Source organism: Oratosquilla oratoria, chromosome 25 (genome assembly GCF_046742065.1).
Source record: "Oratosquilla oratoria isolate Oo_2021 chromosome 25, ASM4674206v1, whole genome shotgun sequence".
Classification (NCBI taxonomy): domain Eukaryota; kingdom Metazoa; phylum Arthropoda; class Malacostraca; order Stomatopoda; family Squillidae; genus Oratosquilla; species Oratosquilla oratoria.
This window is the reverse complement of record NC_134801.1, coordinates 57,999,527-58,015,753: the sequence shown is the minus strand read 5'-3', so window position 1 is coordinate 58,015,753 and position 16,227 is coordinate 57,999,527. Positions and strand designations below refer to the sequence as shown.

Below are 16,227 nucleotides of genomic sequence, written 5' to 3'. Positions count from 1 at the left end.
TATCCTCCTCCTCCTCCTCTTTTCTTACTGATCCTTATCCTCTACTTCCTCCTCCTCCTCCTCCTCCCCCCTCCCTTCTTAGGTTCTCTTTCCTGTCTGAGTTCACGCTCTCTACCAATCGCTATCACAACGATGGCCCCTGCTGCTGTGCTGTCTGGGTTGCCATGGTGACAGGGCCGTGCCGCTGGAGTGGAGTGCTGCCCTAGAACCTGCTAGTTCGGTGTGGTCTGATTTCTTTGCAATTGGGGACTTTAAGACACCGTCACTATCTTTTTTTTTTTTTTTTTGTATTTTCACTTGTTTTAATGGTTCATTATATATTTAATATATTTAGTTAGTTATTTAGTAGTCTATGTATCGACACATTTATTACTAACTGACGAAATAATAGAATTAATAATTTGTTTCAAATGATATATATGATTTGTTCATTTCTTTGTTTACTTGTATAAATATTTGTCTATTTTCATTTATTTATTTATTCATTTGTTTGTATACTTACCAATTTTTTAAGTTATATGCACCATTTTGATTTCAAAAGGAAAATTTCACCAAGAAGAAGAAATAACTTACTCTGCTTGAAGCCACGTATTATTTTCCACAGATTAAATGAAGGAATATTATGAAATTATTAAAAAAAAAAAAAAAAAAAGACGTGGAGTACCAAAAAGAAGCGAAGGTAATGACCGCTGTAGCATAATGTCAATATTTATTATAGTCATTATTGAAACTGCTTCTCCAGCCTTATGGGCTGATGGTTCCTAAATGATTATATATGACCCCCCCCCCTTCCCTTCTTTTAATCTATTCCATCAGAGCCCATACATTTTTTTGTATTTATATGTAATTATATATTTTTCCGTCTATGTCTATCCTTTCTATTCTTACTTAATAAAAAACGAATTAGGGTGACTTTGTACCTGTGGAAAGGGAGATACTTGCTCTTGGAATTAATTAATTATTCTTATTGAACAATTACTTTTGTGGAAACACGCCACTATTGTAGTGTCCCCTTAACACATATAGCATTTTTGTAAGATAGGATTACTATAATTGGGCAAACCATTATACGTGTCCATGATAATAGAATTATATATTGTAAATAATGTTGCCACATACTAGGATAGCCCTTATAAGGTGAAAAGCATCTGAATTTAACATTGTATAATTGTACAAAGTAATTAAGTATTGATTGTATACAGTTCATGCCATGGGCGGATACTCGATATCAAGTTCAGAAATTTAAAGTTAGTTTTATCATTTCAATATGGACGATTTCCATTCACTATGAGGTGGTACATACTTGCATTATTAGTGCAGATGAAATCACGGGCACCCTTTTTTGTATCCTCCTCACATCTCCCCGGGAGGTCGCGCCCGCTAGTTTGGGAACCACTTATAAACAATAAGAGTGAGGCGATGACGTAATGTAGGACGATGTCTAGCCTCCTTCCATATTGGGTGGTACTTTTTAATATTTTTTTTCAGATTTTTTCCTATGGGATGGCTAGGTTAGGTTAGAACCTATTGAACAATGCAAGTTTGTCAGTTCACCAAATACATTGTTCCCCAGTGTTATCTACAGTTGACACGAGAAAATAAAAACAATAAGCGACAGTTTACTGATGCAACGATGGTTTGTACAAAATGTATTTATGCAACATGACAGTATCTCTAAGTATGTGAATAAATGAACATGAAAATATGTCACATCTGTATAAGAAATGAGGAGATTGATCACTTCGTTATGATGTAACAAAATAGGATCGGTCTACAGTCTAGACCAGCTATTCTCAACCTTTTTACCCTTGCGTAACCTTTGAAATAAATTGCATGTCTCAAGGAACCCCTGCGCAAAAAAAAAAAAAAAAAAAAAAAGCATATACCATATCTTTCTCATGTTATTTTTCATCGTAATAATAGGTTAGATAGGATGTGTCTGTATTACATTATTACAATAATCAAGAATATGTCGTGCGTGTTTAATTATATTACGTATATGAAATTAAACAAAAAATCAAAAGTGCATTAGCTTATCTCAATTGTTCTCGCGGAACCCTTAGGGACTTTTTGAGGAACATTAGGGTTCCGGAGAACCCTACGGTTGAGAATCGCTTGTCCAGAGCAAGGTCTAAATAAACAGGTCAGACCGTTTGAATTATTGTGCGCAGCTTCTGACGTCATTAGGCTGGGTCCGTTTTCTCTTTGTGAAACACTGAAGAAAACTGTGAAACGCCAAGGAAGACAGGAACTATAATATTTTATATATATTATATATATATATATATATATATATATATATATATCATATATCATATATATTATATATTCATATATATAGACAGGAATTATAATATTTTATACATATTTATATATATATTTTATATAATATTTGTCAGAATATAACTAAGTGCGTGGAGCGGTGCGAGCGAAGGCAACAACATACCCGAACGACGCACCAGCTTCAACTGACAGCTATAGGACCCGCGAACCCCACTTTGAACAGCCAGGTGACGTTCACGGGCCCGCTGTGCCAACTCCCTCGAAATTCGGTCGGAAGTGGTTAGACCTGTTATTCCTTAGATCTTGGTCCAGAGTGTTTCTCAAACTTTTTTCGGCCATGCCCCCATCTAATCACTGATGTCCCCCCATGAGGTGATTCACAATCCATATCACTTGAAAAATAAACTCCTCCATCGGCTGAAAAGGCATAAAACCTTCATAAGAGCACGTCTTCAAAGAAAAACATTATAGCCCACTTCTGTGGCGTGCATTCCTAGACGGATCAATGCCGCTAGTTGTTTCATTTGTTATTCTTTACACAGCATCCGTCCGATGAGTGTAACGTCTTCGCTACGAAGACGTAAGATGGAACCAATTTCGTTTCATTTCCCAAGTAATAAGCAGATTATTTTGTTATGATTCTTTACATAAACGTTACTGAAAACCTAGTTTGTATGAAGGCAAGAGAAAATATAGAAAACATTACGCAGTGACCATATACATACTTCGAGCGGTTTTCCATCATTTCGCGAGCATCCAAATTCAATTTGGCACCGCCAGAAACGTACACTCTCACAAACCCGCCACATTACGAAAAGAGCCTCAATACACTAAGGTGTAACCAAATCTGTTTAATTTCCCAGCTAGTGTGCTGATTATTTTGTTATAAATCTTTACAGACGTTGTGTAGTGACCACATAAATACGTTGGGACCTGTGCATGCAACTCGGCAGACATGCATGACGCCCAGTTTCCCCCACCAATCTCAAAGTGTACCGTTGCGTTAAAGAGGTGGAACGAAATCTGTTTAATTTCCCAAGTAGTGTGCGGATTATTTTGTTATAATTCTTTACATAAACGTTACTTAAAACCTAATTTGTATGAAGGCAAGATAAATGTAATAATACTTAGTGCCCATATTACATTGACCTTGACTTGACTGCGCGCGCTGTCAAAGTTTACAGCGAGTGGGAGAAGTTGTGGCAAGTAGACCTACGCTAAGAAGAAAGTGGAACCAGATCTATTGAATTTCCCAAGTAATGTGCTAATCATTTTGTTATAGTTGTTTGCACACGTCACTGAAAACTAGTTTGAAGGCAAGAGAAAATATAAAGAAACTACGTAGTGACCATATAAATCCTCTGTGACCGTTCTTCATCCCGGTATGTACGACTCAACAACTATGGCCACGTACCCCATTGATGTCACATCATTAGGAGCCCATGTCTTTCGACGGTTTCCGCTACGGAGAAGTAAGGTACCAAATCTATTTAATTTCCCAAGTAGCATGCTGATTATTTTGCCATGATTCTTTACATACGGTACTGAAAACCTCGTTTGTATCAAGGCAAGAGAAAACATAAGCAAGCAATACGTACAGTGACCATATAAACAGTTTGTGACAGGATTTTAATACTTGCACTTGAAGGTCAGTTTTTACTTTGGAATTCAAACGAGGCAGAAAGGGGTAGGCTAAATGTGTTCGATATAAAATGTAGAAGCGTGTTACGGGTGATAAGGATGGACAGAATGAGAAATGACGTTAGGCATGGCTTGGGCATGCATTTTCAGTTTATCAGTGAGAGATCGGGCCCTCAGTACTCCATACCGCCCAGGGACTGTACATGGTGTTGATGTCACGTATCTTCCACTGCGCATGTGCAGCTTTGAGGAAACCCGACCAGAGGAACCCCACCCAGTATGCAAGTTTTAATTAGAATATAGTACTATTAGTCCACGATTTTTTTAATACACAGATGACACTGCACCAACCACTGAGTCTCACTTGATAACTGAATCAGTCCTGAATGGTGGAGGTGTTTTATAACACACGAAAAACAGTGAGTTATGGAGCTCCAACAAACATCCACTCACCACTCAATTTAAAACAAAAATGATTGTAGGGTGGGTGCAGTCTTTGAGTTGGTCACCCTCTTATAAGGATATATATATATATATATATATGTATTTATATATATATATATATATATATATATATATATATATATATATATATATATATATATATCGTGACATCATGACAGGTGTATGAATGGTAAGAATGGAAAGACACGATTGGGAACAAGAGACTTTATTCCTGACCGGTTTCGCCTTTGAGGCTTCTTCAGAGGCAATATTTACAGAGAATGAAATCATTGATATTTATGGGGCAGTTCCTGTGTTTCATAATGACGCCGGGTGGAATTCCGTATGATGCTTGGGTTGATGCCCATGTGGGGTCAGGTGTGAGGCGGGTGGATGTATTTGTTTGTTTGTTTTGTGTGAGGAATTGTCTCGTGGCGTATTTGGCGGCGTGTTTTGCAATCTTGATAGATTTAATTTTAACTTCTTACATCTCTCCTTTATTTTTCTCCATGGATAGAAGCGCTGGCGCTTGTTGACGGAATACAAAACACTTTTTTTTCTTTAATTTGTTTTAATACATACATATACCAAAGGTTTTTTCCCCTTACACTGGGGTAGCCATAAAGAAAAAGGCATAGAAATCACTCCCACCCATTTCATTTCCCATATATTCCACTCCCCTCCACCCTCCTCCCTCCCTCCTAATTTGGCACCTCCTGGATGACAGGTTATCCCTGCATCCTGTCCACTGCCCTGAGTCAGAAGCTGTGTCGCAAGACACAGCACATCCACAGCAAGGCTACTTCATAAATTCGGCGACACTACCTCTCCGTCCCCCCATGCAGGAAAGGAGAAGACGGGGAGAAATCCCTTCGGGCTGCGTCAAATTTTTTCTCATACATACTTCCTTACCCCCCCCCATACCCCACCCACTCCCCCTCATGCATCACAGCATCATCTATACACAACCCTTCTCCATTCACTATCTTCTCTCCTCTCCCGTCCTTCCTCTACAGACATTCCTCTCTTTTGGAATGCCCCTTTCACCCCATCCATCCATCTTATCCTAGGACGCCCCCTCATATTCACTCCTTCCACGTCTGCCTTCCACACTTCTTTTACTAATCTTTCATCACTCATTCTTTCCATGTGTCCAAACCATCCTAATACCCTTTCATCAACCCTATTTCCCAGTTCCCTTTCCACCCCTGTTCTCCTCCTCACCTCCTCATTTTTCACTCTATCTAGCCTAGTAACCCCTATCATACTTCTCAGACATTTCATCTCAAACACATTCAAACTCCGTCTCTCTTCCTCTCTCATGTTCCATGTTTCTACCCCGTACAATGCTGTTGGCACAATTACTCCGTCATATAACCTCCTCGTAGCATCCATTCCCAGAATTATATTTCTCATTACACTTTTCAAATGACAGGTGTGAGATCAATTATTTTTTGTCAGTTCAACTCTGTTCTATTGTAAATTGAAATATGTGAATTAGAATTATTCCTTTCGTTCGAAAGAAAGAAATCTTCATTAAGATCGACTAGTTTTACCAGTTTGAATATAATCAGGTGTGGTTCAATTCATTTTAACTTGTGAATTATTTAGGAAATATTTTTGTTAAGAATTATTATAAATCTAATATTGTACCTTACATGATACGTGTGTGTTGACATTATTGTTATAGCATACTATCATAATGTTAAAGTTCTTTGTAAGTTAATTACAATCATATGTTGAAAAAAGTTGAATCGCATGTATGTTTCTTCTTTTTTTTTTTTGGCAGGTTGTGACTGCTTCTTTGGTAGTTTTAAAATTTAAAGGTTTTTGTTGAATGATTTCTCTGTGTTATGCTTGTTCTTTTACGATCTCACTAAACGTCGACCAACGCCGACCAAAGCCGACCAAACCCAAATAATGACGGCTTTTGCTCAAATGCATAATTTTATATAGAAATTAGCATGTGGTTGCATTATTTGACCAATTTTCTTTTTAAATGTGCAATTTTCATGTAATTTGATCAAAGAGAAGTTATGTTTTTATCGTCTGCAAAATTACCAAGTCGACCAACGCCGACCAAACCCAAACAAGTTAAGGTACGGGCACAAAATTAAAAAAAAAAAAAATTAACCCTTAACTTATTGTTGCATATGAAAGACAACTTTATTAGAAACAAAATGCTTTTTAGAAATTTGAAATGGCTTGAAAAATAAAGGAGATACGATTTTTTGAATTATTTTTTTAGCCCGCATTTTTGGCTAGACTTTACCATAACAAAATGTTAGATTCCGGTAAAGAAATATACATTAACTCTAAACCACTGGTCCAATTTTATTGAAATTCGGTAAACTTGGGTTCTAATGATTAACAAATCACATGAGCATGTCAAAAACAATGTGAGCCATCTCTATCTTACCATATTTGCCTTTTCATGGCAACCATGAAGTTGTAAATTTTCAGATTATCATCAATAAAATCCAAACCACTGGTCCAATTGACATGCAACTTAGCATGTAAAGGTTTTATGGACCAATAAATCACCTGAAAATGCCAACAGCATTGCGCGACCTTCTTCTTATACCATTCTTACTAACACCTATCATGTTGCCATGGCAACTGTTGTCAATTAAGAAATAACCAATAAAATCCAAACCGTTGGCCCAATTGACATGCAACTTGGCATGTGAAGGTTTTATGGGTCAACGAATCACCTTGCAGGGCCTTCTTCTTATACCATTCCTACTAACACTTATCATGTTGCCATGGCAACTGTTGTCAATTTAGAAATAATCAATAAAATCCAAACCGCTGGCCCAATTGATATGGAACTTGGCATGTGAAGGTTTTATGGGTCAATAAATCACCTGAGCATGTCATTAACATTGCAGGACCTTCTTCTTGTAGTACCATTCTTACTAACACCTATCATGTTGCCATGGCAACTGTTGTCAATTTAGAAATAAAATCCAAACCGCTGGCCCAATTGACATGCAACTTGGTATGTGAAGATTTTATGGGTCAATAAATCACCGGAGCATGTCATTTACATTGCAGGACCTTCTTCTTATACCATTCTTACTAACACCTATCATATTGCCATGGCAACTGTTGTCAATTTAGAAATAATCTATGAAATCCAAACTGCTGGCCCAATTGACATGCAACTTGGCATGTGAAGGTTTTATCATAAAGCCCGATTCTTCAAAAGCAAACAAATATTCACCGATTCAAACGTAAATTTGGTTATCAACCTCGACAAATTAGTTTTCTGAGTAAAAATATTAAGGTAAGGCATCAATAATATATTATTTTAATGTAAGACAATTGTTTTTCAATTTATTATCCCCCGGTTATGAGCAGCTTAAGATCGTTGTGCATTATACACTTGGTGATTTGTTGACCCAAAAACCATCACATGCCTAGTTGCATGTCAATTGAGCCAGTGGTTTGGATTTTATTGATTATTTCTAAATTGACAACAGTTGCCATGGCAAGATGATAGGTGTTAGTAAGGAAGGTATAAGAAGAAGGTCCTGCAATGTTAATGTCATGCTCAGGTGATTTATTGACCCATAAATTTATGGGTCAATAAATCACATGAGCAGGACCTTCTTCTTATACCATTCTTACTAACACCTATCAGGCTGCCATGGCAACTGTTGTCAATTTAGAAATAATCAATAGAATTCAAACCACTGGCCCAATTGACATGCAACTTGGTTGATTGATTGATTTGTGGAATTTTTGTTTTGAAGACCAAACGGAGGAGCCGGTAGGCCATTCGGCGCAGATGCAATTTGGCATTTGAAGATTTTTGGGTAAAAAAAATCACAAAGTATATATTATCCAATGATACTGAGCTGCTCATATACGAGAGAAGATAGGTTAAAAACAACATTATTACATTAAAATATAGAGTTATTGATGTTTTACCTTAATATTTTTACTCGAAAAACTAATTTGCCACGGTTGATATTTTTACTTGATAACCAAATTTGCGTTTGAATCGGTGAATATTTATTTGCTTTTCAAGAATCGGGCATATACTTGCACAATGACAAGATTATTTGAATATCCTGCGCATACGCTGAACGCTCAAAGCATTCAAACTAAGCCAAACAAAATCCAACGGGTCGCAAAATTATGGCGACGTAAACAGTACCAGCGCGATCGTAGTACCGCGCTTGTTTTTGCGCGACAAAAAGTCATAAAATTACTACTCATTATTTCATAAAGAAATGTTGATTATTTTAGCGAAAGGGTCAGTTTTAAAGTTTCCATAAACACTATATATAATACAAGTTAAGTATGATTTGAAAGCCGCGCTACGCCACTTTCGATCTATAGTTTGTGGCTCTGTTGATAGATGGCGCACATTCACGCTGGATGGATGACGTTTTCTTATTAGTAGAAATAGAAGCTTTCCCATCTTCCCTACATAGTCTTTGCATCCTACTAGTTGGCACCCACCTCAGACGAGTCAGAGTAGGCTTGGTGAATGGAAGTCCTCCATGTAGTGTGCTGATTATTTTGTTAGAATTATTTGCACACGTTACTTTATTTGGTGCCACCGGATTTTCATACTTCCACTTGAAGGTAAGTGTCGCGATAAGTGTTATGATAAGGACATTTGGGAATGATATTGTAAACAATACGTAGAGCATAGAATCCTATAGAAAGTACCATTAGAGGACTTTTTCATTCAGAATTATGGTAGTATGGTAGATCAAAGGAATAATCAATTCTATATAGAAATTGTTAATCAAAGGAATCTGACAAAACTTTTGATCAAAGGAATAATTAATTCTATATAGAAAATTTTAATCAAAGGAATCGGACAAAACAATACAACGACTTCAGTTCACATGTTCAAATCAAATAATGTATTTTACCCTATATAATGTATTTTACCCTATATCAGTGCCTGGTCGCCATCTGTAATGGCATATAGTAATTAAGCCGATTTTCAAAAATAAAATATATAGATAGATAAAATAAAATAAGGTACCTCCGACTCCAATTACTATATGCCATTACAAATGGCGACCATGTACTGATATAGGGTAAAATACATTATTTTATTTAACTTCTGATTTTAACGACCATTGTATCTAATTTATTAAACAGTTACCTATGGGTGAACATGTGAACTGAATAGAAGTCGTTGTATTTTTTTCTCTAATTCCTTTGATTAAAATTTTCTATATAGAATTAATTATTCCTTTGATTAGAAATTTGTATAGAGAATTAATTATTCCTTCGATTAAAATTTTCTATAGAGAATTAATTATTCCTTTGATTAAAATTTTCTATAGAGAATTAATTATTCCTTTGATCAATTGTTTTGTCTGATTCCTTTGATTAACAATTTCTATATAGAATTGATGATTCCTTTGGTTTACAATACTACCATAATCCTGAATGAAAAAGTCCTAATGATACTTTCTGTAGGATTCTATACTCTACATATTGTTTACAATATCATTCCCAAATGTCCTTATCATAACACTTATCATTTATATGAATGATTTGAGATCGTTACTGATAATTACGCCGAGATCTTTTTCACTATTCACTTTTGTTCACGAATTTTCAAATAACTTGTAATCGTACTTACTTATCTTTACCTATGTGCATTACCTTGCATTTACTTGTGTTAAATTTCATTAGCCACTTTTCAGACCATTTCTGTAATTTATTTAAATCTTCATTCCGCAAATAATAATTATTCCAATAAACTTGATAATCTAAGATAACCTTCTAAGCAGTACAAACAGCACAATATGCATGGAGGTGTTTTGGTAATTTTTGGAGGTATTCTGGGTGGAGGTATTTTAGGTGTGGGATTTTGGCCGGAGGTATTTTGGGTGGAGGTATTTTGGGCGCCTTCCAAGACATCAATAACATTATATTTTAATGTAATAATGTTGTTTTTAACCTATTTTCTCTCGTATATGAGCAGCTCAGTATCATTGGATAATATACACTTGGTGATTTTTTTTACCCAAAAATCTTCACATGCCAAGTTGCATGTGCGCCGAATGGCCTACCGGCTCCGCCGTTTGGCTTTCAAGACAAAAATTCCACAAATCAATCAATCAACCTAGTTGCATGTCAATTGGGCCAGTGGTTTGAATTTTATTGATTATTTCTAAATTGACAACAGTTGTCATGACAGCATGATAGGTGTTAGTAAGAATGGTATAAGAAGAAGGTCCTGCAATATTAATGCTCAGGTGATTACAAAGGATTACAAAGGCGGAGCATGCCGACAGGAGACCTTTTGATCCATATCTAGGTCGGATGCGAAAAAAAAATCATATTAATAAAAAAACAATAAATAAAAACTATAATAATGTAAATAATAAATAAAATACATAAATAAATGCATAGGTATAGTTGAATAATAAACAAACAGGTAAATAGTAAATAATGATAAATTGACATATAACTAATAATAAATGAAAATCAGACAGACAAATGATAAAACAAAAACAGAATAAATGAAAATCAGACAGACAAATTATAACAAAACAAAAACAAATAATATAAGATAAATTATAATCATTACAGCATCTTACTTAGGTATTTATCTAACTGATTCTTAAAGCTTCGAACTGAACTACATTGCACTACCTGTGCAGGAAGTTTATTCCATTCATTTACTACACGGTTGGCAAAGTTGTTTCTACCTACTTCCAAATTGAATCTATTTCCGGATAGTTTGAGACCATTGTTTCTTGTCTGATTCTCAATCAATGTGAAAATTTGGTCACTTTTGATGTCAATTCCCTTTAAAATCTTAAAGACCTGTATCAAGTCACCCCTGAGTCTACGCTTTTTTAGGGAAAACAGATTCATGTGCTTAAGTCGATTTTCGTATGATTTATTTTTGATATTTGGAATCAGTTTTGTGGCTCGCCGTTGTACTTTTTCGTCTGTCAATGTCTTTAATGAGATTCGGTGACCATACGGAAACAGTATATTCCAAATGTGGACGAACTAACGATTTATATAGCTTGTTAATGAGTGATGGACTTTTGAAATCAAAAGATCGCGCAATCAGTCCCAGAATCTTATTTGCTTTCTCAGAGGCTGAAATACACTGCTTGGATGATTTGAGGTCGTTACTGATAATTACGCCGAGATCTTTTTCACTATCCACTTTTGTTAACGAATTTCCAATTAATTTGTAATCGTACTTACTGTTATTTTTACCTATGTGCATTACCTTGCATTTACTTGTGTTAAATTTCATTAGCCACTTTTCAGACCATTGCTGTAATTTATCTAAATCTACTTGAATATCTAATTGGTTTGAGTGATCATTTGCCACTCCGCACAGTTTTGTATCATCAGCAAATTTGGAAACAGTAGATTTTAGTCCATGGTCTATATCATTTATATATACTATGAAAAGAAGTGGCCCAAGAACGGAACCCTGAGGAACTCCACTTGCAACACTTTTCCACCCAGAAGTTTTTCCATTTAAAACAACTCTCTGTTTTCGACCATTCAACCAATTACTAGTCCAACCTAATAGGCTACCACTTATTCCATACAAAGCTAATTTAGTAAGTAGTCTTTCGTGTGGGACGGTATCAAAAGCTTTTGCAAAGTCTAGATATATTAAATCTATATTGTTTCTTTTGTCATAATTCGAGATAACTGTGTTGTAGAATTCGAGTAAATTAGTCACGCAAGAACGTTTCCGTCTGAAACCATGCTGGCTATCATTTATCAAACGGTTACTTTCTAAATGATGTTCGATAGCATCTCTGATGATAGTTTCCATTATTTTTCCTACGATTGAAGTCAAACTTATAGGCCTATAGTTATTTGGTTTCTTTTTGTCACCTTTTTTTGAATATGGGAGTAACGTTAGCTAGCTTCCATTCTCTTGGGACATCTCCGGATATGATGGATTTCTTGAAAATAATTTCTAATGGAACAACAATCTCATTTTTAATTTCCTTTAAGATTCTTGGATGCCAACCGTCAGGCCCTGGTGTTTTATTAACTTTGAGTGTCTATACACCTTTTATTTATTTTTTTTATTTTTTTATTTACCGTGGTGGGTAAGTTTACCCCAGACTTTTCACAGGTTTCAGTTTGGAGTTCACTTTGAGGTGTTTCGTTTACGAATACCGAGCTAAAATAATTGTTTAAGATATTACACATTCCTTCATTTGAATATTCAAGTTGACCGTCAGCAGATAATAGTGGACCAATGTGATTCCTAACAACCTTTTTATCTCTAATGTAACTATAGAATTCTTTGGAATTCTCTTTGGTGATTTATTGACCCATAAATTTATGGGTCAATAAATCACCTGAGCATGACATTAACATTGCAGGACCTTCTTCTTATACCTTCCTTACTAACACCTATCATCTTGCCATGGCAACTGTTGTCAATTTAGAAATAATCAATAAAATCCAAACCACTGGCTCACTTGACATGCAACTAGGCATGTGATGGTTTTTGGGTCAACAAATCACCAAGTGTATAATACACAACGATCTTAAGCTGCTCATAACCGGGAGAAAATAAATTAAAAAACAATTTCTTACATTAGAATAATATATTATTGATGCCTTACCTTAATATTTTTACTCAGAAAACTAATTTGCCGCTGTTGATAACCAAATTTACGTTTGAATCGGTGAATATTTGTTTGCTTTTGAAGAATCGGGCTTTATGATAAAACCTTCACATGCCAAGTTGCATGTCAATTGGGCCAGCAGTTTGGATTTCATAGATTATTTCTAAATTGACAACAGTTGCCATGACAACATGATAGGTGTTAGTAAGAATGGTATAAGAAGAAGGTCCTGCAATGTTAATGACATGCTCAGGTGATTTATTGACCCATAACATCTTCACATACCAAGTTGCATGTCAATTGGGCCAGCGGTTTGGATTTTATTATTTCTAAATTGACAACAGTTGCCATGGCAACATGATAGGTGTTAGTAAGAATGGTACTACAAGAAGAAGGTCCTGCAATGTAAATGACATGCTCAGGTGATTTATTGACCCATAAAACCTTCACATGCCAAGTTTCATGTCAATTGGGCCAGCGGTTTGGATTTTATAGATTATTTCTAAATTGACAACAGTTGCCATGGCAACATGATAAATGTTAATAGGAATGGTATAAGAAGAAGGCCCTGCAAGGTGATTTGTTGACCCATAAAACCTTCACATACCAAGTTGCATGTCAATTGGGCCAGCGGTTTGGATTTTATTGGTTATTTCTTAATTGACAACAGTTGCCATGGCAACATGATAGGTGTTAGTAAGAATGGTATTAGAAGAAGGTCCCGCAATGCTGTTGGCATGCTCAGGTGATTTATTGGCCCATAAAACCTTTACATGCTAAGTTGCATGTCAATTGGACCAGTGGTTTGGATTTTATTGATGATAATCTGAAAATTTACAACTTCATGGTTGCCATGAAAAGGCAAATATGGTATGATGGAGATGGCTCACATTGTTTTTGACATGCTCGTGTGATTTGTTGATCCTTAGAACCCAAGTTTACCGAATTTCAATAAAATTGGACCAGTGGTTTAGAGTTAATGTATATTTCTTTACCGGAATCTAACATTTTGTTATGGTAAAGTCTAGCCAAAAAATGCTGGCTAAAAAAATAATTCAAAAAATCGTATCTCCTTTATTTTTCAAGCCATTTCAAATATTCAAAAAAATATTTTGTTTCTAATAAAGTTGTCTTTCATATGCAACAATAAGTTAAGGGTTAAATCTTTTTTTGAAAATTTTGTGCCCGTACCTCACTCCGAATTCAAACGAGGCAGAAAGGGCTAGGCTAAATGCGTTCAATATAAAAAGTAGAAGCGTGGTAGGGATGATAAGGATGGACAAAATGAGAAATGAAGTTAGGCATAGCTTGGGCATGCATTTGCAGTTTATCAGTGAGCGAACGGCACCTAAGTACTCGATACCGCCCAGGAATTGGCACGGTGGTGACGTCACGTGTCTCCTCCTGCGCATGTACACCTTTGAGGAGACGCGACCAAAGGAACCCCACCCAGTATGCAAGTTTTAATTAGAATATAGTACTTAGTCCATGATCTTCTTTTATTACATAGATGACACTGCACCAACCACTTGGCCTCACCTCCCAGTCAACCCCCATTGCTCGCCCATTTGATGGTGCCTGGATCAGTTAGCCAGCCAGTCGTGCCACCCCAACCCCCTCCCCTTTTCATCCTTTTCCCTCCTTTGGTAGTCTCACACTCATCCTCATCATCCTCGTCCTCACCCTCGTCTTTTTCCTCCTCCTCTACCTTGTGATCATCATCATCACCATCATCATCATCATCTTTATCATCATCTTTATTATCATCATCATCATCATAATCACAATCGTCGTCGTCGTTATCATCATCAACATCATCATCACCATCATCATCATCATCATCATCATCATCATCATCATCATCATCATCATCATCATCATCATCATCATCATCCTCTTTATCTTTCTCTTCCTCTCCCTCATCACATCTTCCTCCTCTTCCTCACCTTCATTCTCATCCGCATCTCTATCCTTTTCCTCCTCCTCCTCTTCCTCTTACTGATCCTCATCCTCTGCTTCCTCCTCATCCTCTTCCTCTTACTCATCCTCCTTATCCTCCTCCTCCTCCTTTTCTCTTACTGATACTTATCCTCTTCCTCCTCCTCTTCCTCTTACCCATCCTATACCACCTCCTCCTCCTCCTCCTCCTCCTCCTCCTCCTCCTCCTCCTCCTCTTAGGTTCCCTTCATATCTGAGTTCACGCTCTCTACCACTCGCTATCATAAGTATGACTACTGATGCCGTGCTGCCTGGTTGCGCTTGAACCTGCAAGTTCGGCGTGCTCTGTTTTGTTTGCAATTAGGGACTTTCAAGACACAGTCACTATCTTATTGTTTTTTTTTCTTTAATTTGTTTTAATACATACATATATCAAAGGCTTTTTTCCCCTTACACTGGGGTAGCCATAAAGAAAAAGGCATAGAAATCACTCCCACCCATTTCACTTCCCATATATTCCACTCCCCTCCACCCTCCTCCCTCCCTCCTATCTTGGCACCTCCTGGATGACGGGTCATCCCTGCATCCTGTCCACTGCCCTGGATCAGAATCTGTGTCGCAAGACACAGCACATCACAGCAAGGCTGCTTCATAAATTCGGTGACCTCCCCCCCCCTCTCCGTCCCCCCATGCAGGGAAGGAGAAGACGGGGAGAAATCCCTTCGGGCTGCGTCAAATTTTTTCTCATAGATACTTCCTTACCCCCCCCCATCCCCCACCCACTCCCCCTCATGCATCACAGCATCATCTATACACAACCCCTCTCCATTCACCCCTATCTTCTGTCCTCTCCCGTCCTTCCTTCATAGACATTCCTCTCTTTCGTAAAGCCCCTTTCACCCCATCCATCCATCTCATCCTAGGACGGCCCCACATATTCACTCCTTCCACCTCCGCCTTCCACACTTCTTTTACTAATCTTTCATCACTCATTCTTTCCATGTGTCCAAACCATCTTAATACCCTTTCATCAACCCTATCTCCCAGTTCCTTTTCCACCCTTCTCCTCCTCCTCACCTCCTCATTTCTCACTCTATCTAGCCTAGTAACCCTTATCATACTTCTCAGACATTTCATCTCAAACACATTCAAACTTCTCTCTTCCTCTCTCATGTTCCATGTTTCTGCCCCGTACAATGCTGTTGGCACAATCACTCCGTCATATAACCTCCTCTTAGCATCCATTCCCAAAATTACATTTCTCATTACAGTTTTTAAATGACAGGTGTGAGGTCAATTATTTTTTGTCAGT

The 16,227-nt window shown here is 36.9% G+C and overlaps 1 protein-coding gene across 2 annotated transcripts in view; it reads left to right on the top strand.

Moving 5' to 3' along the window:
* The first annotated feature begins 3,268 nt into the window (after positions 1-3,268).
* The window catches only part of LOC143038971 (uncharacterized), a 43,295-nt gene continuing 30,336 nt past the window's right edge, over positions 3,269-16,227 (top strand). Inside the window, exon 1 of one of the 2 annotated variants that reach the window (XM_076208815.1) lies at positions 3,269-3,755. In XM_076208815.1, the coding sequence (XP_076064930.1) occupies positions 3,668-3,755 (88 nt within the window). In that variant the 5' untranslated portion in view covers positions 3,269-3,667. Of the gene's footprint in view, positions 3,761-16,227 lie in introns of both variants that reach the window. The other variant, XM_076208816.1, reaches the window with a different exon arrangement.